General features: G+C 40.8%; 2 protein-coding genes and 2 long non-coding RNA genes across 4 annotated transcripts; all 4 read left to right on the top strand.

Annotated features, from left to right (window-relative positions):
• Positions 1–217: 217 nt before the first annotated feature.
• LOC118412906 (homeobox protein GBX-2-like) lies at positions 218–5506 on the top strand. Its single transcript, XM_035815965.1, has 9 exons — positions 218–221; positions 634–777; positions 1367–1529; positions 2094–2214; positions 2830–2887; positions 3382–3439; positions 4093–4210; positions 4854–4910; positions 5290–5506. The coding sequence occupies exons 1-9, from the start codon at positions 218–220 to the stop codon at positions 5473–5475; spliced, it is 909 nt and encodes a 302-aa protein (XP_035671858.1). The 3' UTR covers positions 5476–5506.
• Positions 5507–7103: 1597 nt separating this feature from the next.
• On the top strand, positions 7104–8668 carry LOC118414697. The gene is made up of 3 exons (XR_004831011.1): positions 7104–7223; positions 8069–8126; positions 8584–8668. It is a non-coding gene; the product is annotated as an uncharacterized LOC118414697 (long non-coding RNA).
• A 193-nt stretch (positions 8669–8861) lies between these two features.
• Positions 8862–21906, top strand: LOC118412904. The gene is made up of 16 exons (XM_035815964.1): positions 8862–8996; positions 9708–9791; positions 10830–10932; positions 11209–11323; positions 11549–11618; positions 12568–12663; positions 13323–13361; positions 14740–14847; positions 15727–15844; positions 16314–16924; positions 18411–18648; positions 19280–19377; positions 19779–19847; positions 20299–20400; positions 21217–21312; positions 21850–21906. Exons 1-16 carry the CDS (start codon positions 8862–8864, stop codon positions 21904–21906), a joined length of 2139 nt encoding a protein of 712 aa, XP_035671857.1.
• Positions 21907–23396: 1490 nt separating this feature from the next.
• On the top strand, positions 23397–25436 carry LOC118414692. The gene is made up of 2 exons (XR_004831005.1): positions 23397–23485; positions 23775–25436. It is a non-coding gene; the product is annotated as an uncharacterized LOC118414692 (long non-coding RNA).
• The last annotated feature ends 456 nt before the right edge of the window (positions 25437–25892 follow it).

Genomic DNA, 25892 nt, shown 5'->3' with positions numbered 1-25892 from the left:
ACAGCCAGGGTGGAGCCAAGGTGTTGTTTTTGTTTAGATATTAATGTTTTTGTTCCAGCGTGTGTTTGTTTGTTCCTGTGTGTGTGTTTGTGTGTGTGTGTTTGTGTTCCTGTGTGTGTATGTGCGTGTGTGCGCGCATGCATGCGCATGTGTTTGTGTGTGCGTGCGTGTGTGCAACAATCACATGTCTAAGGTGCAAAAAGAATTGAGTGCTCTCATGGGTACCCTTAAAACACCGACTGTTACCCTACATTTTCAAAATCAAATCTAGAAAAGGCAAAAACCACCCTCTCTTCCACACCATTCCGTGATTGGTTGCTTCTCTACGTTACTATTATGCTGAAATGAAATCCTGGCTAGAACCCTGTCTAAGGTCTAGGTCACATTTCCAAACCGGGGCCCGGCCGGACAGCTTTCTGGAGCGAAAAGAATGATATAAAAGGCATCAAAATACACAAATTGTCAAAATAAGATTCATGGATATAATATGTGTATATTTCTAGGTATAAATTTTAATTTTTCGTTTCTTAAAACATCCCGGCCTGGCCGGGGTTTGGAAATGTGACCTAAGCCTAATGGGGTTCTGATCAATGACTTGTCAGAATCTGAAATAATTTCATTGTTTCCTTATAGACCTTTCAGATGTAGAAGAGGACCTGTCCCCTGCGGATGCCCCATTTCCTGACTGGAGCGACTCGGAGACGGAGTCATACCCAGACACGCCCTCGGGCTCCCCACAGCTAGGGCAGACAGATGGGGAGCAGGAGCAACACCAGGGTAAGGCTGTGTAGTACGGATATGTCAACTATTGTCGTCTACTGTACACCGTTGTGGGACTGCGTAGCACCGCGGGACCGTGTTCAGCCCGTGACCGAGAGGTTGCAGGATCGAATCCGGCTGCAGTGCTACCGATCTTGTGCCCTTGGGAAAGGCACTTTCCTCACTTAACTCAGGTGAAAATGAGTACATGTACCTAGCTTCGGCTAGGGTCCTTCAAAATCCTTCAAATTACATGGGGTGTAAAAAGAAGGTAGTTCTGATCTTGCAGACCCTTAGAATGCCAACTTTTATCCTACATTTTTAAATCTCCTAAGACTGGTACTGTCATGAGTCAAGAAACCCCCTGAAACGCACGAATCATATGGGATATGCAGTCTTGCTATGCAATTTACAAACCTCAAAGTCTCTCTCAAATTCTCAATTTGCATAATTTATATTTATCAACATCTATCTCAGTTGCATATGTTGCATGTTTGAGAGTCCTATTATGAAATGCAGTTGATTTATAACTTTCTTCCCAACTTATGCAAATTAGCTCTTGATTGACATGATTTGTAGCTAATTGTCTAAATCATTGTACATTCAGAATGCTCCCAGGAAGAAGAGCGCGGTTGTCCGGATGACAGTGTGCCGTACATCACAGTGGGTTCTGAGGTGGGGCACAAGCTCTGCCTGAGGCTGAAGAGAGACAGGAGGGATGGACCAGAGGAGAATCCTGAGGAGGGAGAGGAGAAGAGAGGGAAAACAAGGTATAGATGATGTTTCACGAGTTTATTTTTGCTGTTACTATTGAAGAACAGACTTCTTTTCCATGTGCAGTAGGAGATGAATTGTCCAATATATTTGTGGATAAACAGGTTGGACCACTTAAGCAAGTTACTGATCGTTTTTGGTCAGTAAATTAAGTAAGGTGTGAAAAGTTGGAAAAATTTGTATATGATATGTCTTAAATTGAATGTTTTAATGCTAGTTCATATTTATCCATGGGGTAACCTATATCTGTTGTTTTTAAAAACTACGCATTTAGTGATGTCAAGGCGACAGACAGTGGTTTCAAACTGCAATACATGTATTTTCAAAATATTATGATAGTAGTTTGAACTCACATTTCGTCGGCATGATAGCCCTAAATTCTCCCATGTTGTGAAAACAATGGATAAAGGTTACCCTACGGATAAAGGTTAACTAGTGTTACTACTTTTGGTAGATTGTTTTCAACTCAAGAACTGGAGGAGCTGGAGAAAGTGAAAGCTTGTGAAAATTTGTATTTTAGTATTGTTGTCTTAAATTGTATGTTTTACTACTTTTGGTAGAATGTTTTCAACTTATGAGCTGGAGGAGCTGGAGAAGGCATACAAGCGCGACCCTTACCCAGACAGCTCGGACAAGGACTACCTGGCCACACGGCTCAAGATCAGCCTAAGGAGAGTTAAGGTTAGTTAATTAGTTTTGCAAATTTACTTTAATTTGATTTATTGAGATTGCAGACAATGCAATACATGGAAAACCAGGCAGCGTAGCTGATATTGGGTGCCAACACATACATTTTTTATTTATTTATTAATCTTTCAGGGTAGTCCCTTCACAGTTTTAAAAAACTGACATTTACACTTCTCATAGAATACCCATTATTAACTCAAAAGCTCATTGATAATTTTTTAATACTTGAAGGGCGAATCAACCCTGTCACCAGTGTTATTTTTATATTCTAAAAAAACACGTTAATATCACAAACCTGGTTGATTTTCATTTCATTTATTATTCATCTATTTTACCAGCAGATTGACACTCAGGTCTCTTGGTCTGTATTTCAGGTGTCCCAGGATACATACACAGATATGTTACATAAAAAACACAAGAGTTTAATCATTTAAACACTTAATACCAGTCTTAATGCTAATGTACTATCCATTTCTGAAAACCGATATAGTAACCTTTCTGCAGCAAGTTTGGGTCCCAGATATTTCAGACTGCTCGGAGTCAGAAAGGACTAGAGGTAAGTAGGAGAAAGTTGTGGAAGTGGAGTCAGAACTTACATTTATTTTATAGGTGTGGTTCCAGAACAGAAGAAGGAAGGGCCTGAGGCCTGGAGAGCAAAGGCCGAAGAGTAAGTAACATTTCTCCCTCCTCACTCACCTCACCTCACCGGTCCCATAGCCGCACCTACCTCCCAAATAATACTGAAAGATGCTGTATTCGTACTTCAACACATAAGGGTGTGTTTTTTTTGTGTGCGTTTGTGACTGTGTGTGTGAAGGTGTGTGTGTGTTAATATATGTGTTTGTGTTTATGTGTATGTCCATGTGTGTGTGTGTGTGTGTGTATGTCCATGTGTGTGTGGTTTGTGTGTGTGTGTGTGTGTATGAGTATGTGTGTGTTTGTGTATGTATGTTTGTGTGTGTGTGTGTGTTTGTATGTGTGTGTGTGTTTATGTGTGTCAAATTTGGTAAGCTCCATTTTTGACTGGAACGACTTTGCAATAGATCATGGGTGATTTTGGGGCAGTTCGTTTTGCAATCGTAGGGAGATGGAGAGAAATATGCCAAATATGTGCTTGCAAATGTTGCCTTTCTAGTTGATTGATTTTCTTCACTCCCAAAGGGAAGGAGAGAAGCTCTAAAGATGGAGATGAGAGAGGAGGAAAAAGGAGAAGGGAAAGGTATAGTTTTGTTTGTCTGTTTGTTTGTTTGTTCATGACAACAATGGGAAGCAAGACTCAGGCTAAGTGTAACAGTAGGATTTAGAAGAATTCTTGTACACATCCAGGATGTACTTACTTTTGCTTGTGTTTCGATGCCTATCAGAGACCTTCCTCAGATTGGTATGCCAAAACATTAGCAAAGTAACTGCGTGGCGTAGCGTAATGTTAGGATGTTTGGCCCAGACCCTAGAGGTCCTGGATTTGAATCTCCTGACATGCCCAATTTTTATTGTGTCCTTGGGAAAGGCACTTTCACTCAGGTCGTCCTAACTGTGGTTAGGGGCGTCCCTCGGATAGGATGTTAGATAGAGGTTGGGGAGAGCCACAACTTCAGCATGTATACAAGAACCCACCACACTTATCCAAAAGTGTAGGGTTCCATCCCAGTGTGAGTGGATCAAATAAATCTGTCCGGATATGCAGCTTGTACTGTTCAGTACAAACCTGGTGTGTTACACAGTTTACTGGGTATGCAAAACAAACAAAATTCCTGCCACTTTGAAAAATGCATTGGGGAAATCTGCTGTGCAGCATTAAGATGCAATAATAATTTTTTCATGGATTCTAACTGTCCCTTTCTTGTCTTTTCTGTTTTCTTTATATACTATTAGGTTTTCGCTTGACCAAGTGAGAGAAATGGAGAAAGTGTTCAAGCAGTTCCCTTACCCAGAGACCCACGTGCGAGATGACCTGGCCATGAGATTTAAGGTCAAACCGGACAGGGTCAGGGTAAGTTGATAAGCTACCAATAGTCATGTAAGTTTATCTGTGCTGGTAAATGACATCATGGATATACTAAACTTTACCAAATTGATTGGGACTTACCCCAAATTTTCAGCCGACTCCGTCAGCCTTGTTCACGGAATGGACCAGTCTACTGTAGCTTCCGTAGTACAGAGCTGGAATTCTTTGCAAGAGGAGTGAAGGAGGCTGTGTACATCTGCGCCCACCGTCCATCGCTGAACAGAGACGGGGGGCGACACAGGTTATCTGGCATTTACGACCCTCTGCTTCAGTTGCGTGTCTCTGACGTCACGTCCGGAAGCTACAGCAGACGGGTCCATTCCGTGAAGTTCCAATCAATTTGGTGTTGATTAGGTAAAGTTTACATGTAGTTTATCCATAATACTACCAATAGGTAAACGAGATCCCGGCGCTGCTTGTAACTCTGAAAACTGTATTAATGAAGCAGAATTTTGACCTCTGGATTAAGACTAGTTCACCTTTATCTGTGGGGTAACCTATATCCGTTGTTTTTAAAAAATTTGGCAATGTCAAGTTTACAGAAGGTGGTTTCAAACTGCAATTGTTTAGAAATATTACAGTAAAAAAGTCTTCTTCTTAACCCGTAGTTTTGGGGAACATTTTCCAGGTCTGGTTTCAGAACAGAAGAAACAAGTGGAAGACGGGGGAAAAACCAGGACGAAGAGTAAGTTTAAAAATAAAATGTGATACTTTATTTCAATCAACATAAACAGGACATGAAACAATTCTTGGTCCTATAAGACATAAATACAAGTGGTAGAATCATAACACGCTAAGTCGATAAATTTAGTCCAAACATTTAGATAATCTCAATGACTCATTAATTATTCTGTTGTGATTCAATACTGTAGGTTCCAGAGCGAAGAGACTGCCATCCAAACCCTCTGCTGGGCCCGGTCCAATATAATGTATCATTGTGGTATTTGGGGTGAATTTGTACCACTATGGCCCATGTTGCACGTGTCATTCTGATCAAAAAGGAGTCAAGAAATGCTGGCCAATTGTTTTGTAATCCTGATGACTTATTTAATATTCTGCTGTAGGTACCAGAGCGAAGAGACTGCCTCCCAGGCCCTCCACTGTCCCTGGTCCAACAACATCCTGTGCAGTTTTTAAGAAGAGGAGGTGCTCATCCAAAAGCTCTTCTAGACCATCACCACCACCATCATCATCTTATCCATCTAACGCCAACTCACACCATTCCAACCGGTACCTTTACTAAATCATGATAACCTTTACAACTGACATATAATAAATGGTTCTCATTGATTATGCAAATAAGGTCCCCATTGGCGAAATTATTAAATTTTTATTTATTTTTATCTATTTATTTGTTCAGCTGTTTACAAACAGCCAGGGCTGCCCAAATTATATCAGGTAACCCTTTAGCTGCCAGAGTTTCAACCCAATAAGATACTCTCCGTGCCAGGGTTTGACCAAGTGCAAGGCCCCTAACTTCCAGGTTTATGTGTAACACGCGTGCAATGTTGTTTTCTTCCATGGAATACACTATCCCAGTTATAACACAGGACATGAATCTGTATACCTGGATTGGCAGATTAAGGGGTATCTTCTTCAACCAAATAACAGAAGGTTGCCAGTGTCATCATATCCATCTAACAGAGATCGAAATACCTTTTTTTGCTACATACAAAATTGTAAGTTGGCAAACATTTTACATGCAATTTGAAAAATTTACATGCAAAATACAACTAGGCGGCGATGGCGACGAGTATCGCTAGCTTGAATCGGTGAATTTTGATTACATCTAGTAAAGCTACCGGAGAAAGTTACTGGCAAAAACAAGAAAGGATAAAGACACACGTCCATTTGTATTTTTGTCTAAGAGTAGGGAGTCTAATTCCTCAGTATTTTTCCAATAGGCCAGGTATTTTCAACATGCAAGATTGCAAGTTCAGAATAATTTTACATGCAAATCTCAAAAATTATGTGCAAATTGCAAGTTAAGTATGTGTATTTCGAACCCTGATCTAATGTCAACTCACACCATCACAACCGGTACCTTTTCCAAATGATGTTAACAATAACGACTTTCGTATTACACCTAATTTCCAAATGCTGCAAGCATGAAATTCTCTCCGTTTTACCACTTTGGGATTATAGCATTTTCTCATTAGTTATGCAAATTTGCCTTCTTGATGTGCAAAAGAGATCTACTTGGAGAACTAGGTCTCTTTTGCATATCAATTCACAGCTAGGATATTAAAGCTCTCTCCAGCAAGATTTCTCGAGTGTCACTGACAAAAGACAACAGATGGTTGTCTGAAACTATGACCATTTCCAATCATATGCAGTTGCTTGAGTAACTGTTTTTTACACTTCTGGGTGTCCCCTTCAAAGGCACTTCGTTTTCTGTCCTCTTGATGAATAAAGAGACTCTTTTACACAGCCAATGCTTTATTATCATCAACGTTTCGTTGACCGTCTTTCACAGGGCAATTCTGACTGGTTCACAATCACAAATGTACTGCAGCACAGGTGCTGCTGCTCCCAGTTCAGATGCGGTCACAAAACGTAAAGTATTTACATATGTACAGGCAGCTTTATGCAAAATATTCATAATGCAGTCCCAAATGCAAATGAGTGTAAAACATCTATAACAGTTGTCTATTAAGGGTGAAATGATGTAACAGTTTCTTCTACAACACTGTCCCACCAGCAACACCTGTCCCGCAGTACAACCTGCAGTACAATGTGAACCAGTCAGAATTGCCCTAAAGAAGGTGACAGATGGTCACAGAAATGATAACAGTTGTGTAAAAAGAGTCTCTTTATTCAGTGACGTACGGACCTAATGAAACTATATTTACGGATGTCCTCTTGATGCTTTAGGACGACACTGTCAGATGACCAGTTGAGAGAGCTGGAGGCAGCCTTCCAGGTGGACCCTTACCTGCCGAGAGTCGACAGAGAGAAGCTGGCAAAACGTGTCAACCTTCACCAGAGGAAGCTTGAGGTTGGTGGAGTTCTTTCTAAAAGAAAAGTGCAAGAGTTTGAGAGAATTCAAAGTTAGAGGTAAAAGGTGGACAAGTGAAAGGAGAGGGATGGGCTTCACCTTACAATGCCATGTTCAGAAACACCAATATTACTTGATAAGTCATCAGAGTTTTTTCTTGGGGAAAAGTACAAGAGTCAGGGAAGAGGTAAAAGTTAGAGGTAAAAGGTGGACAGGTGGAAGCAGAGGGAAGGGCTCCACCTTACAATACCGTGCCCTAGACACAGTAGATAACAACCTACTGCCCCTACAGTTAAAAAAAAAACACGCTAAGGGACTACCTTAAATTTTACATTTATCTAATAACTTTTACATGGTCATCCCAGTAGATTTTCTCCATTAAACGGTCATTGTGATGATCTTTCTGGGACTCTTCTAAAGAGAAAATAAGATTAATGAAGGAAGGAACAAACTAATCAGGGCTTTAGCCAGCTCGAATTTTTTTTCCGTCAGCCAATTACAATCGTCGCGAAAACCGCGAAAATTAATTAGAAGGACTGAACTGAGACCTTGAAAAACGGGTTTTAATGAGATTATCGTATGCGAAAGGGCGCCGACACACATTGTCAACAATCATAACAATAGCAAAACAAGCAGTGTGTGGCTTTTATGGCCGTGGACGGCGTCCCCAAGCAGCTGGTAGCTTCCACCAAGGAGCTTTGTCCGTCAAGGTTGACGGATTGGTTTTAAAATTTTTCCGTCAGACGCAGCACATTTCCGTCAATTGACGGAAAAACGGACGCTGGCTAGAGCCCTGAAACTAATGAATGAATACTTTAGTTCTAACCGACAATATTTCTGTGTAGATCTGGTTCAACAACAGGCGAGCAAAGTGGCGGAAAACTGGAAAACGAAGACTGAACGGTGAGTTGGTATTGCTTACCTAGTAAACCAGCAAACTGGAGTATCACACCAGGTTTGTACTTTTGAGCAGGCTTGATACCAGGGTTCTAGCCAGGATATTGTTATAGCGTAGTGGGAATGGCATGGCCCTTCCACTGTGAGATTTTAGAAATGTAGAGTTAAAAGTTGGCACCTGTTAACATCACATGTAATTTGATGGTCGCTCGGGCAGGTTTGACTGTATATCAAAATCCTACTCAATGGAAAAATCTTAGGGGTAGGTCATGCACTTGCCCGATCAGCACTTTCACTTGACATTGACAATCGGGCTAGTGGACTTCTGCAACCCTGCTACATGTTCTTATCATGGTCAACAGCAGTCTTGCCAAACACAAGTATTTACATAGGGAATTATTGTAGATTTCTATCTTGCTTCATGATTTGCTGTAACCTTTGTTTGACCTTTGCCCTGCTATAGGTCCCGTCCTGAGGGGGCCTCGTCCCAAGCGTCCCGACACAACAAGTGAGACGCCGAACGGAAGTTCTCAGAGCGCCCAACTCACCAGGAAACACAAGGTTTGTTTTTATATTAAAACTAAGGAGGTAAAAAAATGGGAGGAGAGAGTTCCTCATTGTTCTATGTTGGCCACAGGTTCACCTTCGCTTCTCAAATAAGGAAATCCCCGGAAACTGCACTCATCTTGCTCGAAGTTCGGGCAGTCCTCGGTCTTTCTCAGCTGGGTTTCCGGGTGCATGATGTCATGGCTGGGCTCATCTGATTGGTTGTCAGGTCCAGGCTCATCAGAATTGTCGGGAAACCCAGCGACCTACATCGCCACAAAGGCGCGCCACCGGAGGGCAGAAACAGTAGATCGCTGTGGGGCCAGGCGGGTCTGAACAATAGCGCGCAGCGGGGTGTTAATGATGAGCTCTCCTTCTCTTTTAACCTCCTTGTTAAAACCAATTTGCTTAGTACAAGGCCGCATCCACCACCTCTAGGCACTGTACTAGTGATCACTGGCAGCTTAGGCAAGCTCGACTTACTGACTCAAAAGGCAAAGCAGAGGTTACAAAATCCACTCACACTAGTAATGCTCATGGGTAGGGGTGGGTTTACCGTTTACGTTTTACGTTGTACAAACCGTTTTTTTTTTTTTTCTCAAAAAAATCAGTAGACTGGATGTCGGACCTATTGGAAAATGAACAGATTATATGATCAGGCATAAACACATTTTGGGGCTTACCGGTCGAGTAAAATAACGAGCAAAGTAGAGTAGACTCTATAGTTACTGTAATGAAATTTTTTTTTAGTCACTTCTACAAAGTTTTACAGTCAATCGTACAGAGGCAGTTAGCCTTGCAGGATTTTAAGACACCAGTGGGAGTCGAATACTCCACAAAACAGATTTCTTTGTGGCAAATTGCACCATTGTGTTGAGTATGGTCACAAATTATCACATACTGAATCAGGTCCAGGTTCAGGCCTGGACCTGGACCTGATCCTCTGGACCGGACCTGGACCTGAATTTTCTATACCGGTACCCACCCCTACTCATGCGTGCCCTTTCATGTAAGTAGCCTCATGATCCCATATTTTTTCAGAACTCTGCTCCAGAAGAGGACGGAAAGTCCACCGGTGGCAAGAAGCTGACCAGAGAGCTGCGGAATCTCCTCCCACATTCTGATGTGATTACCTTGTGATTATCTGAATCAGAGTTAAACATGAACCCTGAAGCTCGAGTTGACGTGGTCTGAATTCATTACGCTGTTGGCAAAATACTGTAAATGCAGAAACGTTCGTGGTAGTTCTATGTTCGCGGTTCTCGCGGTGGCCACTATACCACGACCTTAAGCTAAAGCTAAAGCTAAAGTTGCCATGCATCACATTGTGATGCGTAGGCCCGGCACCCATCTACGTTTTTACGTAGATGGGGTCACACATATATAAGTCACTACAGCAGGGGGCCAGTCCACCGGTAGTGAAGTGTGTTTAGCTTCCATACTCTTCCTCTTTGCAGAGAAAGAAGTATGTACCATTTTTAGAGTCTTTGGTATGACCCGGCTACAACATCCAGCCTTCCATAGTGGTCTCCCATCCAAGTACCGTCTGGACTACACATTGCTTAACTTACGAGATCGAGGGATTGGGTGTACCAACGCGCCATGGCCGTAGCTTAAAACCACTGCGAACATTTTTCCATGATTATAGTATGTGACTACAGACAGTCTATGGCGCTACCGAAAACTTAAAACCACTGAGAACACTCCATTTTCCCGCTACTGCGAAAGTAAATCCCAGCGAACTTAAATACATTTACAGTATTTCAAGTGACTGGTCATTCAGACCTGCAGAAGGGTGAGGTATAAATGGCCAAAATCTGACCTATGAATCTGCTAAGTAATCTATTCAACACCGGACAGTTGGGAACCTAATGTTGTTGTTTATTTTTTCTTGTTGTTCTAAAGGAGAAGCAACACCAGACAGTTCAAAATCTTCTGTTGTTGTTTGTTAAAGTTTTTTCTTTTTGTTCTGAAGGAGATGCAACACCAGACAGTTAGGAACCTTCTGTTGTTGTTGATTTTATTTTTTCTTGTTGCTCTACAGGAGAAGCAACACAAGATTGTTGCTGTTTGTCAAAGTTTTTTTTTTAATGGAGAAGAAACACCAGATATTTTGGAACCTTCTCTTGTTATGTGTTGAAGTTTTTTCTTCTTGTTCTGCAGGAGAAGCCACACCAGACTGTGGAGACCCTGTTGGAAGACATGCTGGTTGGAACCAAGCCCAGGCAGCCGAAACCTCTAAACTCTGCACCCGACAAGCCAACAGGTAAGGCACTTTAACTTAAGACTAAATCAAGTAACAAGGAAGACAATGCACAACAGTTAAGTGCGTTACTTTATTTTTTCTTAATTTTGAAAAAAAAGGCCCTTTAGGAGAACATAGAATTCTGAAAAACCCAATTGAACCATTTTCCATTTACTCCACCAAATGTTGTATATGCTGTTCAAAAAGCTAATATGTGGATAAAATGATGTCAAGCACATGGCATACTGACAGTTTTCTACATTGTTGTGTGTGTTCTGTGTACATGTACAGTTACAGTCACTGTAGCTGCTGACACCAAGAAGAGTCGTGCCCGGTCCAGTAAAAGGTCCACATCTTCATCCTCATCCTCAACAAGCAGTAGCAACAACAACAACAACAACAGAAAAACGGGGTACGACTGGTCTTTCATCAGCTTACTTTCCTGACCAAGAGAAAACTATTTTAACGCTCGCTCACTTTTTTCAATATCTGTTGATTTTAAAAATGGACATCAAGTCAATGGACTGTGGTTACTATTACATTCCTGTTAGAAATTATTGTCATACTTGTCTTTTCATTGCATTTCTGTTAGCAATTAGTTGGCTATTCCCTGATTTTCCATTCATCTCCTTTCCAGCCCCACCCCCAGCTCTGAGCAGAAGGACAGCTACTGTAACAGGCGGATAGCCTTACCTGGGACTCAGCAGGTTCTTCTTTTTTTTCTGCTTTTGTTTCCTTTCTTCAGGGGTGTCCAAGTATCCATATGATCCCTTACAGGAAACATAAGATCCAATACTAAGAATCTGTGGCAATTCAAACAATTCACTGCTAAGAAACTCATGATCCTTCCGGAATTCATTACAATCCATACTGATTTCTTGTGATGTGATGAAACATGCTGCAAGTTCAACATGGCAGCCTCGGGACATTTCTTCCTAGAATATCTGTCTTAACCCACCCTGCTAAGCACCTTAAACCTAAACCTGCACTAGTGCCTGCTTCTTAGGCCACTTGCAGGTGTCTTTCATACCAAAAGGAGTTTAATCTGCAACAGATAGAGCATGGTTTGATTTTACCTCCAATGTCTCATGGTCCAACAAATAAGAAATGATTGTATGAATTCCGTAAATATCATGTTTTGCCAAAAAGCAGTTACTCAAGCAACTGGATATGACGTATGTTTCATAGTGGATCGTATGAATTCCGTATGGATCATATAGATACTTAGGCACCCCAGTTCTTTTAACTTTTGTTTCTGCTAAAACAGTACATTCTGTCTGTGCAACCCAGCAACCGAAAGTTGTGTTATAACTGTTAATTGACAATAAATGTAAATACTTATCTGTAAGCTGCAACACCTATACCTTCAGTACAATTTGAACCAGTTGGAGTTGCCCTTAGTTAGGTGACAGATGTTCACCGACACGTTGATGGAAACATAGCAAGAAGTAATCTCCAAGCAGATCTTACGATGGAATAAGATAGTACCAAACTGGCCAAGTAGTGTAGTCAGCCAAGAGGCGTCCATTTGCCGGTAGCGAAACACACTCCTAAGTCGGCTTCACTCCTCTGGCAGCTTTTGATACTATCTTATGCTACCGTAGGATCTGCTTGGAGATTAGCAAGAAGAGTTTCTTTATTCTGTGCCATGTATAGGAAGATGCTGTCATCGGTGGCGAAAACGTTTTTCTGCGTCCGGAGGGAGAGAACGCTGATGACATAGCCCTGATGAGGAAACGCAGTAGCAGTTGTGTAAGTTCAGTTCTTCCCAGTGTTCTAGCTAGTACATTTCAGCGTAGTGGGCCACTACGCTTTAATTTGCTACAACTACGCTATAATTAGGACCATATGACCTGTATGAATTGTGGAGAAGAAAATTGTCTAAAATGAATTATGCTAATTACAGTTTTGTTAGCATATTAACCAGGGTTGTAGCCAGCCTGAAATCATTTTCAGTCCCTTGATTTTGAATGGGAATCCTATCGAGCACCGAAGGCATGGTGCGACGTTGCGCGTCATTTTTAGGGGGTCTGTGTCCCAGAAAATTTTTAAATCAAGACCCTCTGAAACACTATTTCCTGCATTTTGAGGTGCAAATTTTGCTTGTAGACTAAGCTGTTCAATGACATCTGTTCTGGTGAAGAAGAACACATGGGTTTCAGTTTTTTTATATTAGTTTACATTTCAATTTTTGTCTGTCCCAGGGGACGGAATGGGGAAAACTTTTTCAGTCCCCCGATGAGCTGCAAAATTCCTTCAAAGGACTGAAGGGCAGGTTCTGGCTACAACCCTGATATTATCCAATGAGACAATATAAAAACAATAAACCTATTAAGTCTCCATGGATGTATGAGGTACCCAAACTCTTGTTGAAAGTGTTTTCACTACTTATTATTTTCTTCTTCTTTCAGTACGAACGGTTCTTCATCAAAAGGGCAGTCATCAATGAGGTAAGGGTAAAAATACAATTTTTCTAAATTTTATTTTTTTTTCTAAATTCATGAACACATTACAGTATCAAGGACACTGTGGCACTAACGCTCTTTTATTTACAATTTTTAGCCCACCCCCTCATAAAAGGCTAGGGTCAGCAGGTTTTCTTAGGGTCAGTCGGGAAACAGGAACACAACATTTTCCCTCTGTTAAGAATTATGTCAGACTCTGTAAGATTAAATGGTGACAAGGGTAAAAAATTGATTTTGCTTATGATTTGCACAGTGATAGTACTTGGTCCACAACCCCTCAAAATAGCTTTCTTTTAGATCAAAACTCCATGTTGCCATGGTAACAATTTTTCTAGCAATTTTCACCACTTTTTGAATCTCAAAAACACTAACAAAAGCAATATCTGAATAAACCAACATTTTGGCTTTTTCAAAATTATTGTGAAATTTTGAAAGAAATAGATTTCAGTTCTTGGGCAACCTTAAACAATACCATTTTTCAAGCTTCTGAAAAATGTAATTTTTGGCCGAACTTTGTAATGCTATACCTGATTGGCAGGGGCATGACCATGATCAATCAGAGCTAGAAGAACAGAAAGAAAAAGTGAGTTTTTTTAACAATAAGTTGGGACTGCTATATCTACTTGACTGATACAGTCAAGCATAGCTAGAAGCACTTGGTGGCTTTGATCATTCAATGTAAGTTTGAGTGAGTTGCATCATTAATTTTTGAAGTTGTACACACAGAGGGTAACAATGTGCATGGAGTCTGAGAATAAGATGCAACTTAGCATTGTCTGACATTGTGATGTTACCTAATGTTACCTCTGTTGTAAAACAACGCCGACTACTCCTTGCCAGCCATGTGGCACGTAGTAGAAAGCCAGCCGGAAAACTCTTGTTCTGAAAACCTATTTTCTCTGAACAACGGGTCGGTCACCCAAGGCTAACTTTGAAAAAGCTTATTGAGTCAGAAACTGGACTTGGTCCAGAACTCTTCGCAGCGATGAATGACAGACTGTACTGGATGTCAAACTTTACTTGCTGCACCTCATAGAGGTTGACAAATAATGATGACATTGTGAAGGTCACACCTGGGCTGCACTAACATTTGATACCAGTGCTTCAGCTAGGGCCGCCCCTCGGATAGTGCTTTAAATGGAGGCCCCGTGTTTGGGGAGAGCAACACCTCGAGCACGTTAAAGAACCCACCGCACTTATCGGAAAGAGTATGGGTCCTTCAGTCCTTAATGTCTGGTCTCCGGGTTTACATCTTGGTGATAGTCACCTGTTATGTCAATCCTTCTACAAATGTGGTATAACTGATTAATAGAATAGAAATACAAATACAAATTAAAATGCCCATCTCCCACCCTTTTTTCAGGCCTGCCCAGACCTCTACAAGTATACCCCCTGCAGCACTGCCCTGCCCCGGAAATACTGTCCACACAACTGGCAGGAGGAGAAGTGGTATTATGAGGAGACCATTACAGTGAGTTCTTTCAGTTTACTGTTACTGTTATGTTCACAGTTTTCACGGGATGACTGTAACTTGAACTTACTATCATTACTAATAACAAATGATTCACAGCCTTTTTTTTTATGTATGCTTGCCGGGACAGTGAACATTTAGTTCTGAGAACAAGTTAAATTTTCTCAGACCGTGAAAGTTTGGTACCGAAAAGACAAAGTGAATTACAGTATTCATTTCGTTTTTTTTTGTTTATCCAGGACCAGGCTTTTAGCTAGCATTTTATTATATAGGGAGTCCAAATTTATCAAATTTATTGGTGAGTGGCGGTAAGTGACTATTGTAGGGGGGTCTGGGGGCATCCACCTTCCATGGTGCAGTTTTGGCATTGTTTTTAGACTAACATTATGTGCATGTGGCTCTGAATGGTAATGTAGAGTCTGACATGTTCGTGATAGCAAAACCTGTATTATTTTTTTCTTGGGACATAATTTTATTTTTGAAAGTGGAAAAAAAAATGGACTGGCAAATCTGAGAAAAAATAAATTATATAAGTATGGCCTTTGATCCTGAAAAGCCGGTGCAATGGCCTAGTGGGTAGAATGTTTGCCTTGCATTCGTTAGGTTGTGAGTTCGATCCCTGGCTGAGTCATACCAAAGACTTTAAAAATGGTACATGCTGCTTTCTCTGCTTAGCACTCAGCATTCGGGAAAGAGTATGGAAGTTGAACACACACCACTACCAGTGGACCAGCCCCCTGCTGTAGTTATTGTGTTGTGTGGCCCAGGGCTAAGGAAACAGAGATGGGCACTGCCCTATGCGCCATCAGGCGCGGGAAGGGTTTAACTTTTTTAAACTTGATCCTGAAAGATGACATGTTTGTTGTTTATTTCCCACAGTATAGTTATCTCAAGATACAGGAGGACGACAGAGACTACCTTCAAGTAAAAGTTGTAAAACTGCAAAAAGTGAAGGACTTACCTCAAATAGTCAAGTGGATGCCTGGCGACTGTGAATGTGAGTATGGTTTGTTTGTTTGTTTATTTTCAAACGCCTGGGTAGCCTATTCAGTTTAGAGAAACTTGTTTTCAATAGGGCCCAGTATTTACATACATGGAAATAAAAGCATGTTACAAAGAAAATAAATAGACATTACACTTCAGATCATATAAATACAAATGAAACATTACTTTAAGAAAAAATATTTTTTCTACTCTTTTTCATATTTTTCATTTTCAAACTCATATAATCGGGGAGTGATCAGTAAGTTAGCGGCATCATGCAGAAACAACGTGCATGTCTCAAATTTCAGGAACGATTATTAAGTATAAACTTATTTCATGATGGTTACAAAGTATAAACTTCTTTCACGAATGTGCTCCTTTCTTGAATTATTTGAGAACAGTTAATTTTCTCATTATGTAATTTTATCAACTTGAATAAACTTTCATACTCACAAACAATCTCTCTGCTCAAACCCAAACAGCTGTCCCACCTCTACAATGGAACAATGACGCAGCCAAAAGCAAACAGCCAAGCAGGACTGCTGTTTCTTCTGACATTAACGGACAGCACAGGGCCAGGGATCACAGCTCTCCTGACACCCCTTCAGAAATCCCTGGAAACACTGACAAGATGGGACAGCACTCTGCTGTAACTGACAGAAGACAGCCAAGTATGGCTGCTGTTTCTTCTGACAGCAATGGACAGCAGAGGGCCAGGGATCACAGCTCTCCTGACACCCCTTCAACAAGCCCGGGGAACACTGACAAGAAGGGACAGCACTCTGCTGTAACTGACAGCAGACAGCCAAGTAGTGCTGCTGTTTCTTCTGACAACAAGGAACAGCATAGGGCCAGGCAACGCAGCTACCCTGAGACCCCTTCAACAAGCCCTGTTGTTTGTCTGGATGACAGCACAGACTCTGAAGTGATACCGCTGAGTCCTACTGTGCTGGACAGCGATAGCGAGAAAACAGATGTCGGAGACCATCCCCACGAGTATGAAGAGACGTCCCCCACGCGCTGCCCTGACACGTCCACTACGCTTGTGGAAGTGAGCAGTGAGGATTGGGAGGTGACAGGAACTCCCTACGAGGTGATTTTATTTTATTACTTAAACTTTTAACTTAAACTTTTAATTTGTTGGTTCACAGATTTTCAACAAAAAAATATGCTCAACTGGAAAAACATTATGAAAACAAAGCCAGAGGACCAGCAAGTTTATGCCTTGGTGCACTCAGGTTTATGGAAGGGACATGGTCATATTCAAGTTTTCCTCCCTACCTGTTGCATTCATGATGTCCACTTGCTATATTTTCTCCTTAAAAAAATTTGAGAACGAACAAATTAAATTGGTATGGCCTTAGTACAATGCTAAACTTTCTTTCAAGAGAAAACTTATAATTTATACGGATCAAATTTTCAACAATCACTGTCGCCAGCTTCAGGATTGAAACTGATGACCAATCACTCTAAAACGAAAACTCGCTCTTATTAACATGTGATGCAAATACGTGATGTCAGCTAGGGCTGGGTACCGGTACAGAAAATTCAGGTCCAGGTCCGGTCCAAAGGATTAGGTCCAGGTCCGGACCTGAACCTGGACCTGATTCAGTATGACTCATACCAATTGTCCATTTCACTACAAAGAAATCTGTTTGGTGGAGTATTAGACTTACACTGGCGTCTTAAAATCCTACAACGCTAACTGCACCTGTACGATTGACTGTAAACCTTGGTAGAAATTACTATAAACTCTACTCTACTTCACTCTTGTCATTTTCTTCCAACTGCAAGCGCCAAAACGTGTGAATGCCTGATAAAATAATATGTTAATTTTCTAATCGGTCCAACATCCGGTCCACCTAATTTTTTCAGGTCCGGTTTTTCTGGACCGGTCCAATAAGAAAAACCGGTTTTGTACCGGTACGCTGTACCGATACCCAGCCCTAATGTCAGCAATTGGTCAAACATGCCAGGAAGTTTATAATGACCGCCAATCCGCGTATACCTTTCTGTTGGTAGATAGTTTAGCATTATGTTATGAGTACTACCAACTCAGGTGAGAAAAATCGGTTCTGAAATCATGTGTAACTTGTTGCTTGTGGTCAATTGATCAGCATTTTCTCTCTAGTGGCCACCTGTCTATAGTGGCCACATTTCTCCAGTCCCTAAAGTGGCCACTATACACCTTTCTCACGCGGCGGCCATGATAGATCGAAGACGAGGTCAATGAGGCAAACAGACAAACCTTATTTCTAAAATCAGCTCCCATTTTCACAATATAAGATCAAATAATAAATATTATAACTGATGTTATGTACCAAAATATGTAGCAATTTAGAGCAACGTAGACTGATCCCAATGTCCCTTAATAGATGCAAAGTAAAAACATAATAATGCAAATATTTGACGGACCATTCTTATTGGTCACTTTCCTAATTGCCAGGCTTCCATTGCTTGAACTGCTAATTATGATGGACAGTCTTTTGTTTGCCTCATTGAACTCGTTTTAGATCTATCATGGCCGCCGCGTGAGAAAGGTGTATAGACAGGTTTGACTCTAACAAATATCTTCACAGTTTGAGGAGTCTCCAAGCAGTCCCACCATGGAAAATCCCGGAGCAGCAGCGGAGCCATCCGCCGCCTCTCCCCCCACAGTCACAAGCACGTCAGCATCCTGCTTCAGGAACCCCAGGGACTGGGAGAGTCCATCACGGCCGTGGGGGGTGAACGTGAACACCTTCAGAGTCTACCTGCAGACCCTGATCAGCTACTCACTGGATCCCAGCTTCCTGGATGAAATCGAGAGGGAAGGGGGTGAGCAGGATTTGTACAATTTGACAGATTTTGTTACCCTCACGTGACCAAGAAGATTATATTTTGGGTAGCGTTTGTGTGTGTTTGTGTGTGTGTTCGTTTGTTTGTGTGTAGATGACCAACGTAACTCAAGAACGCCTTGATGGATTGTATTGTTTGTTTGTTTATTTCGATCTCTGTATTGATATTCTGTATGACTTTTGATTGTGGCTATAGGTCTTGTTTTATATTTTTTGAATCTTTATTCAACATAATAGAAGAACATCAACAAAGACAACAATATAACATAAGAATTACACATTGATTAAACTAAATACCTTCAGTGAATGCATTTTGTAGATCTCACCATTTTATGTATAAGCTTGATAAATTGTTTTCTTTGACAGATTTTTTATTTTATGAATTTAAGATCTACATATATCTGTTGTTTAGCTATGTTGTCCTACTGTAAATTTGGCAAAAAGTTGCCTTCATGCTAAAATCTAAGCGGTCAGGAAGGTTCAACAAATGATCTAAGGCGCAGAGAAATTAGATTCTTCATTTTGTGCTTTCACATTTTTTCTTTTGCTTTGGAATTTACTTTGACTTCCTCTCCTTACAAAGATTCCCTCTTGGTTGTTGTTGTTGACAGATGAATATTTCCTGTTGGCCTTGAAGATGGTCGACAGGAAACTGAGGGAGGCCAAGAACCAGGTCAAGCGGAGGGCGACCTTTGACCCGCAGTTCAAGGTCAGTGGCAAGGTTATATTCTAGCCATCACTTACCATAAATTGAACACAAGGAAATGTGACATCTATCTGATATCTTCTATGTTAATGTGTGATTGTATTGTCTGCAATTTAAAAAAAATCTATTGAATATGTGTTTCTCCAAAAATGTGAACTCCAAATGGCAAATGTGTTCTGTTTCGTAGATAAAGATTTCATTTTAATCATTGCAATTTCTGTATTTACAACAGTACTTACGTTCAATCTTTAAATGTAACATTTATTTGTGTCCCATTTAAAATTTGTTACCACTTTTTTCTGGGCCTCCTTGGTAACCAGCATACGTTGCTGAAGAAGTACATAAGATTAAATGAATATATATATTGTAATAAAACTGTTTTTTTATGATGTGCATTTCTGTAGGCATGTGTTGAGAGGTATCCGTATCTGTACACAGAGTCCAATGGCGGCACAGGCAACCAGACATGCCAGGTGAGCTTTGCTAGTGTGTGTTTGTCTGTGTGTGTGTGTGTGTGTGTGTGTGTGTCTGTGTTTGTGTGTCTATGTGTGTGTGTGTCTGTGTTTGTGTGTCTATGTGTGTGTGTGTCTGTGTGTGTGTCTGTATGTGTGTGCCTGTTTGTGTGTTTTTGTCTGTGTGTGTGTGTTTGTATGTAAGTGTGTGTGTGTTTCTGTGTGAGAGTTTGTGTGTGCGTGCATGCATGGTCATGCGTGTGCATATGTGTGACTGTGTGTTTGAATGTTTGACCATAGATACTCATTTATCATATTATGAATTAAAAGAATAAGAAATACCTTGGCATAAGAAAGTGATAACTTATTCATACCAGTATTCTAATTACATCTTTCGGCTTCAAATTTGGTGCAATGAATTTTTTTATTCCAAGTTCCCGGTATGTTTGTTAAACGGTATATCCACTTCCAGGCCTGTTTGTCACACTTGCAAGCGACTCAGACCATCAACTTGAGCGGCCGCCCGTACAGCAGGTCTACTCTGAACGAGACTCTTATGGAGAAGGGCAGTAAGGTAATGTAGATCTATATACACCAAGTAATACCTACTCAAGCAACTGATTTCGGAAACGGTTAGATACCATCCACTATCTTTCGTCAAAACGGAACTGTTGAAGACAAGGATTTAGACATGCAAACGACTTAAAGTTAATTAAGGGAGGTGAAAAAGAATTTAGATAGTCCAATAGGAAGCAAAAGGAAGATAAAGTCAAGACAAGATTGAGGCGAATGAGTCAAGAAGATACACTCAGTATTTAAGAAATGATAAGATAATCGGCCCCCTGGTGTCTTTCCTACGTGCTGCAAATATTCATGTTCTGGATAAGCTATAGTCACAATAGTCATTGCTGTGCTCATGAAGAAGAGACATAATTTTGGTCCCAGGGTGGCTTCAGATGCCAATTTTGAAACAGGACTAGCCAAGAAGGGTCAGTTTCAGGGGTTCGCCGTGTGCCAGTTCTGTGGAGACCTCACCCAGGCCTACGAGTATGGATTCGAACCCAGAACCTCTGGGCTATGAATCAAACACCTCGCCAATCGCACCATATTTGATGAGTTTTGTTGTTGTTTCTATTGCAGGTGTTTGCCGTGTGCCAGTTCTGTGGAGACATCACTCAGACCTACCAATACGGATTGGAGCCCAGAACCTCTGGGTTATGAATCGAACACCTTGCTGATTGCACCATATTTGATGAGTTTTGTTGTTGTTTCTGTTGCAGGTGTTTGCAGTGTGCCAGTTCTGTGGAGACCTGACCCAGACCTACCAGTATGGATTCGAACCCAGAACTACTCTCCTGATTTATGAGTTTTGTTGTTGTTTCTGTTGCAGGTGTTTGCAGTGTGCCAGTTCTGTGGAGACCTGACTCAGACTTTCCACAAGCTGCACCATCTGAAATACAGGCTCTTTAGGGAGTGTAAAAATGAGGTTTGTTTGTTTGTTAGCAAGGTCTTCTTCTTGTCAACTTCAACCAGCTGAAGATTTTGTGCTGTGTGTTGTGCCCTTGACAAATGTTGCTCATACAGTGGTTTCCAATTATTTGTATTATGCCTTTTTGGATAATTTGGGTAATTGTATAGAATTACAAAATCCAAAACCATTTGCCATTCATTCTATTGTTTAAGACATCACAGAATTGGATAACCGGCTATCTCAAATTTCGGGTTTTTGGGATAGAATTGCGCAAGCTTACATCGAATAAAAGTGGGGAAAAATACGCTAACACTTACAAATTGAGGCAAAAAAACCAACAACTGTGTGTATGAAGGCATAAAACCAAGAATAGAGCCACAAGGAAGGTAGATTTAATTGAAAAGCTCGCCGATAGCGTTGCGTTGTGGTGGCCCGGGCCCGCGAACATTTGTTTGGGTGCCATGTTGTTGCCGCAAGGCATGATGGGCAACAGGGGCGTCAGAGACGGCATTTACGATTTTTGAGCTCCTACATTTTGTATTTCCCCTTCAGGCACTGTCTAAACATGGTGTACTCAACAAAAATGTGTTTTTACATATCTACATGTAGTGCCACATTATTGAGCTCATTTGGGCTATAATGTGTAGATTTTCACGTAACGCATCAGAGGTCAATGAACTCGATCTGTGATGTCATGTTGATGTTGCAATCAGAACCCCACTGGCTGACGGGATATCGGCAAGCACGCCAAGCGCCGCCATTTTGACTTTTTCATTTCGATTTTTTCAGCGGCAAAGACAGCGCTGAATTTGAACCTTTCAGCGTAATTTATGGACATTGGTTGTAGGCAACAAGGTGAAGAGTTTATCTCTTCAATACCGTCGTTTTAGCTCAAAATTATGAAAGTAACGTCATTTTCTCCGGCATACAAGCGGAGTCATGTTCATCTATGTTTTGGTTTAGTTATGCCGCCAAGGCCCACGCACGGCTGTGCGAGTCAAGCGAGTTTTTTCTACATGTGCATTTAGCCACTGATTTGAACTCTTTATTAGATCAAGCATCTCACAGAAATCATATAGTAACGGAACATATGATTATGTGACAGTTGTAACTGCAATCTGCTGGCTTTCATTACCAGCCGTCGAACGTTTATAATTTTGTGCCTGTAGAAAAAGAAAACGGTACTGTAGGTTTACTACTACGATATCTCGATAGAGAATACTGTCCTAGATGAGTAAATATCTGATTAAAGTTTTGTAAACAGAGTTCCGTATCGTTTAGTATGGTAACCTCTATGGGTGTCTGTGTGTTACGTGTGTGTATTGGTTTTCGAAACTACACCCCCTCCCCAACCAATGCCGCTAAAGCTGGTCACATCGGCAACTTCGGACTGTAGAATAGGCCGGATAATTGGATAAAATGCCCTGACAAATAGGTAATAAAATTAAGCGGATTCCACTGCATTTAAATCATGTTTGGATAGTTTCTATGGTGAGGCAACACGCTAAGGTAGTTACATCACTCCATCTCCTACAGAAGTAAGGCATGAAGTGACAGTGATCAATATGTATCTGTATCTATATAGCCGGTATAACCACCCTTCCGTGTAACACACCAGCTTCACAGGCAAGCAGCAGCTGGTTATATTACACTGAACGAACGACCTGTCACACCTAACATTTGCACATCTATCTGCAAGCATTCTTTAAAACTATCCAGAGAAGATGCCCCTACTGTACTTGTTGATAACAAATTCCACTCTACGACAGTTCTGGGAAAGTACGGATTTTGAATACATCAATCCTAGGTTGGTGACTCTGGTATTTGAACGCTTGCAGATTAATGTGCAAAAGTTAGGTGTGACAGATCCTTCAGTGTAATATAACCAGCTGCTGTCGCGCCGCGTGCCTGTGAAGCTGGTGTGTTACGCCGAAGGGCGGTTATCCCGGCTATATAGATACAGATACAGATACAGATTTGAAGGCATGACTGTTTCTTGTTCTTTTTTGAGCTGGTATTAGATACTTATCAGTCGGTATGTCCACCAGTTTATTGGTCATTTTGTACATCATGCAAAGTCTGGATGTTGTTCATTCTCCAGGTTAAAGCAGTGCAGAGGTCCAAGAAGACAGAGACTGATGACGAGACCTGCAGGTGTATCATCTCGGACAGAGAGTGGGTCTCCGAGGTAAGTTCTAGTCAGAGTCAGGGTGTCATACAGAAGTTTTTGTTAGAGCGAGTCTCAGAAATAAGTTTTTGACAGAGTGCATGTCTCTGATAGATCTCTTCAGTGTTTAATTGACAAAAGATAGTGAATACTATCGGAAACCTCTGACCGTTTCCAAAATCATATCCAGTTGCTTGAGTGCCTACTCTTTGGCACTTCTTTGGGATGATATTCTAACATTGTTTAATGTTATCAGACAATGTGGCAGGTCAGGCAAAGATGAATCAGAATCACCTTTTTTTTGTTCCAGCTGCATGAAGACCTGGAGGAGTTTCTGTGCAGGGCACAGCAGAGTGGACAGTAACTATGGCAACCTGATGCCTGCCTTCTCAAGTTCTGTTAACTGAGCCATCTAAGGCCTAGCTGAAGAAATGTTGTGTTTCTGGGAGCTGTGTTAAAAAAAATGATGACCAGTAATGGTAGATAGGGATTTTTTAAAGAGTTTTCTACCAAAATAATCCCACAAATGCAGTGTACCAATGTATAAGTGAAACTTACATTTGGCACTAATATTTTCAGCATTGTATTGTAGTCATACAGATATAGATTTTACAAGTATATGAACAAGCTGTTGAACAAAGAAGTACAATGTTAACTGTACATTCTTAGATTAGCTGTTCAAAACCCTATAGACAGAGTAGGGCTTACAAAAAGTCTGTCTTCAAGTCTGCAACTCAGATGTTGGATCGAACATCTTATCTCCTTGGCCAGTTAAAAGTTAAAGTTGCGTGTGCAACTGGGCAGATGCTTAGGGATGGCGCTCATCTCCATTTCTGTAGCCCTTGGGCCACACATGTGCAAGCCACTACAGCAGGGGGCTGGTCCGCTGGTAATGATGTGTGTTTAACTTCCATACTCTTTCTCATTAGTGCTGAATGCTAAGCAGAGAAAGCAGCATGTACCATTTTTAAAGTCTTTGGTATGACTCGGCCGGGGATCGAACTCACAACCTACCGATTGCAAGGCAAACATTCTACCCACTCGGCAATTGCACTCGGCCAGTTGCCAATCAAAATTTTTTTAAAGGCTATGATTGACAGGTTTTTGCTAGTAATTTTAATCCCAATCGCAACATTTTTTTCTAGGCCTAACTAAGAACCAACAGCCTACAAGGCTCTAAGATGGCATTTTCGGTAACAAGAAGGCCGATTCTTCTGTGACATACGCTTTGAGTATCTCAAGAATATGCTCAGTTCGCAACCATATGACAATCATACGATGCATGTGACCAATCCCTTAATGAAGGGAAGAGGACCAAGAAGATGATGTTTCAACGTCTGCTTTTAGAGATGTCTTTTTTAATACTCCAAAAGTTTAAATGTAGTTTTAGGCTATAGTTTTGTCCAGTGTTTGTTAGACGTATTTATAGTAGTATTGTTCTCTTGTTGTTGTTTTTTTACTTCTACATGTTTTTTGGGTCACCTATAGGTGTTGCAATATGTTAAAACGGGTACCAAACAGAAGACTCTTTTGTTTTAAGAGTAGTTTAATAGCTTCAAAAGTTTTAGATACTGGTTTTGTTCAATGTTCTGTAATACTATATTAGTATTGTTCTATTGTTTGTTTGTTACTGTTGCATTGTTTTATATTGCCAAAGTGTGGCAATGTATAAAAAATGTTAAAGTTCCAGTTTGGCAAAAGCTATTGTTGAAAAGCGGCATCTAGTGATGAGCCATATTACTGCAGCAACTGCACTCGTAATCATGCAGTTTTGAAAACGACCTCCAGGGGGCTTTTTTAAAATGCCATGTGGTAACTTTTAGTCAGTTTTTGGCTGCGGTAACTTGATATCTTTCTCAATCCTGATTGGTCAGAAATTGTTACCAAATAAGGAATATGTCTGGAACATAACCTTTTATGAGTGACCTTCACCTCAATACCAACAATACATGACTCAGCCCATCTAGCCCGATCTTTAGTTCACTTCTTCGCTTGTTTGAATTACTTTTGTTTGCTTGTATTACTTACCTATTAAACTGCCTTAGGCCACACCAATTTAATTTCTTGGTTCACGGATTTTTTCATAAAAAATATGGAGCGAGAGGGCGAAATAAAAATAAAAATTGTAAAATGGTTGGGGTAAAGGTATCGGCTAATCCTAAACATAAATAAAAAAGTTTTCAGCTTGAAAAAAGTACAAAAAAACTATTTTTGTACAGTAACAGCACCTGTACCCACACTTTTTTAGCTTATAATATAAAGGCCAATTTGCTATACCAGAAAGTTGGTGAATTTTCTTGATTGGTGTTGGTTGGTGAATGGTTGGCTTCATTAATGGTGAAAATTTTCTGAGTGGTAATTTTTATTTTTTTTTCCAAGGAGCGAGCGAATCCGTGAACCAAGAAATTAAATCGGTGTGGCCTTATGG

The sequence above is a fragment of the Branchiostoma floridae genome, chromosome 4 (genome assembly GCF_000003815.2).
Source record: "Branchiostoma floridae strain S238N-H82 chromosome 4, Bfl_VNyyK, whole genome shotgun sequence".
Classification (NCBI taxonomy): Eukaryota; Metazoa; Chordata; class Leptocardii; order Amphioxiformes; family Branchiostomatidae; genus Branchiostoma; species Branchiostoma floridae.
This window is presented reverse-complemented; position numbering and strand designations above follow the sequence as displayed.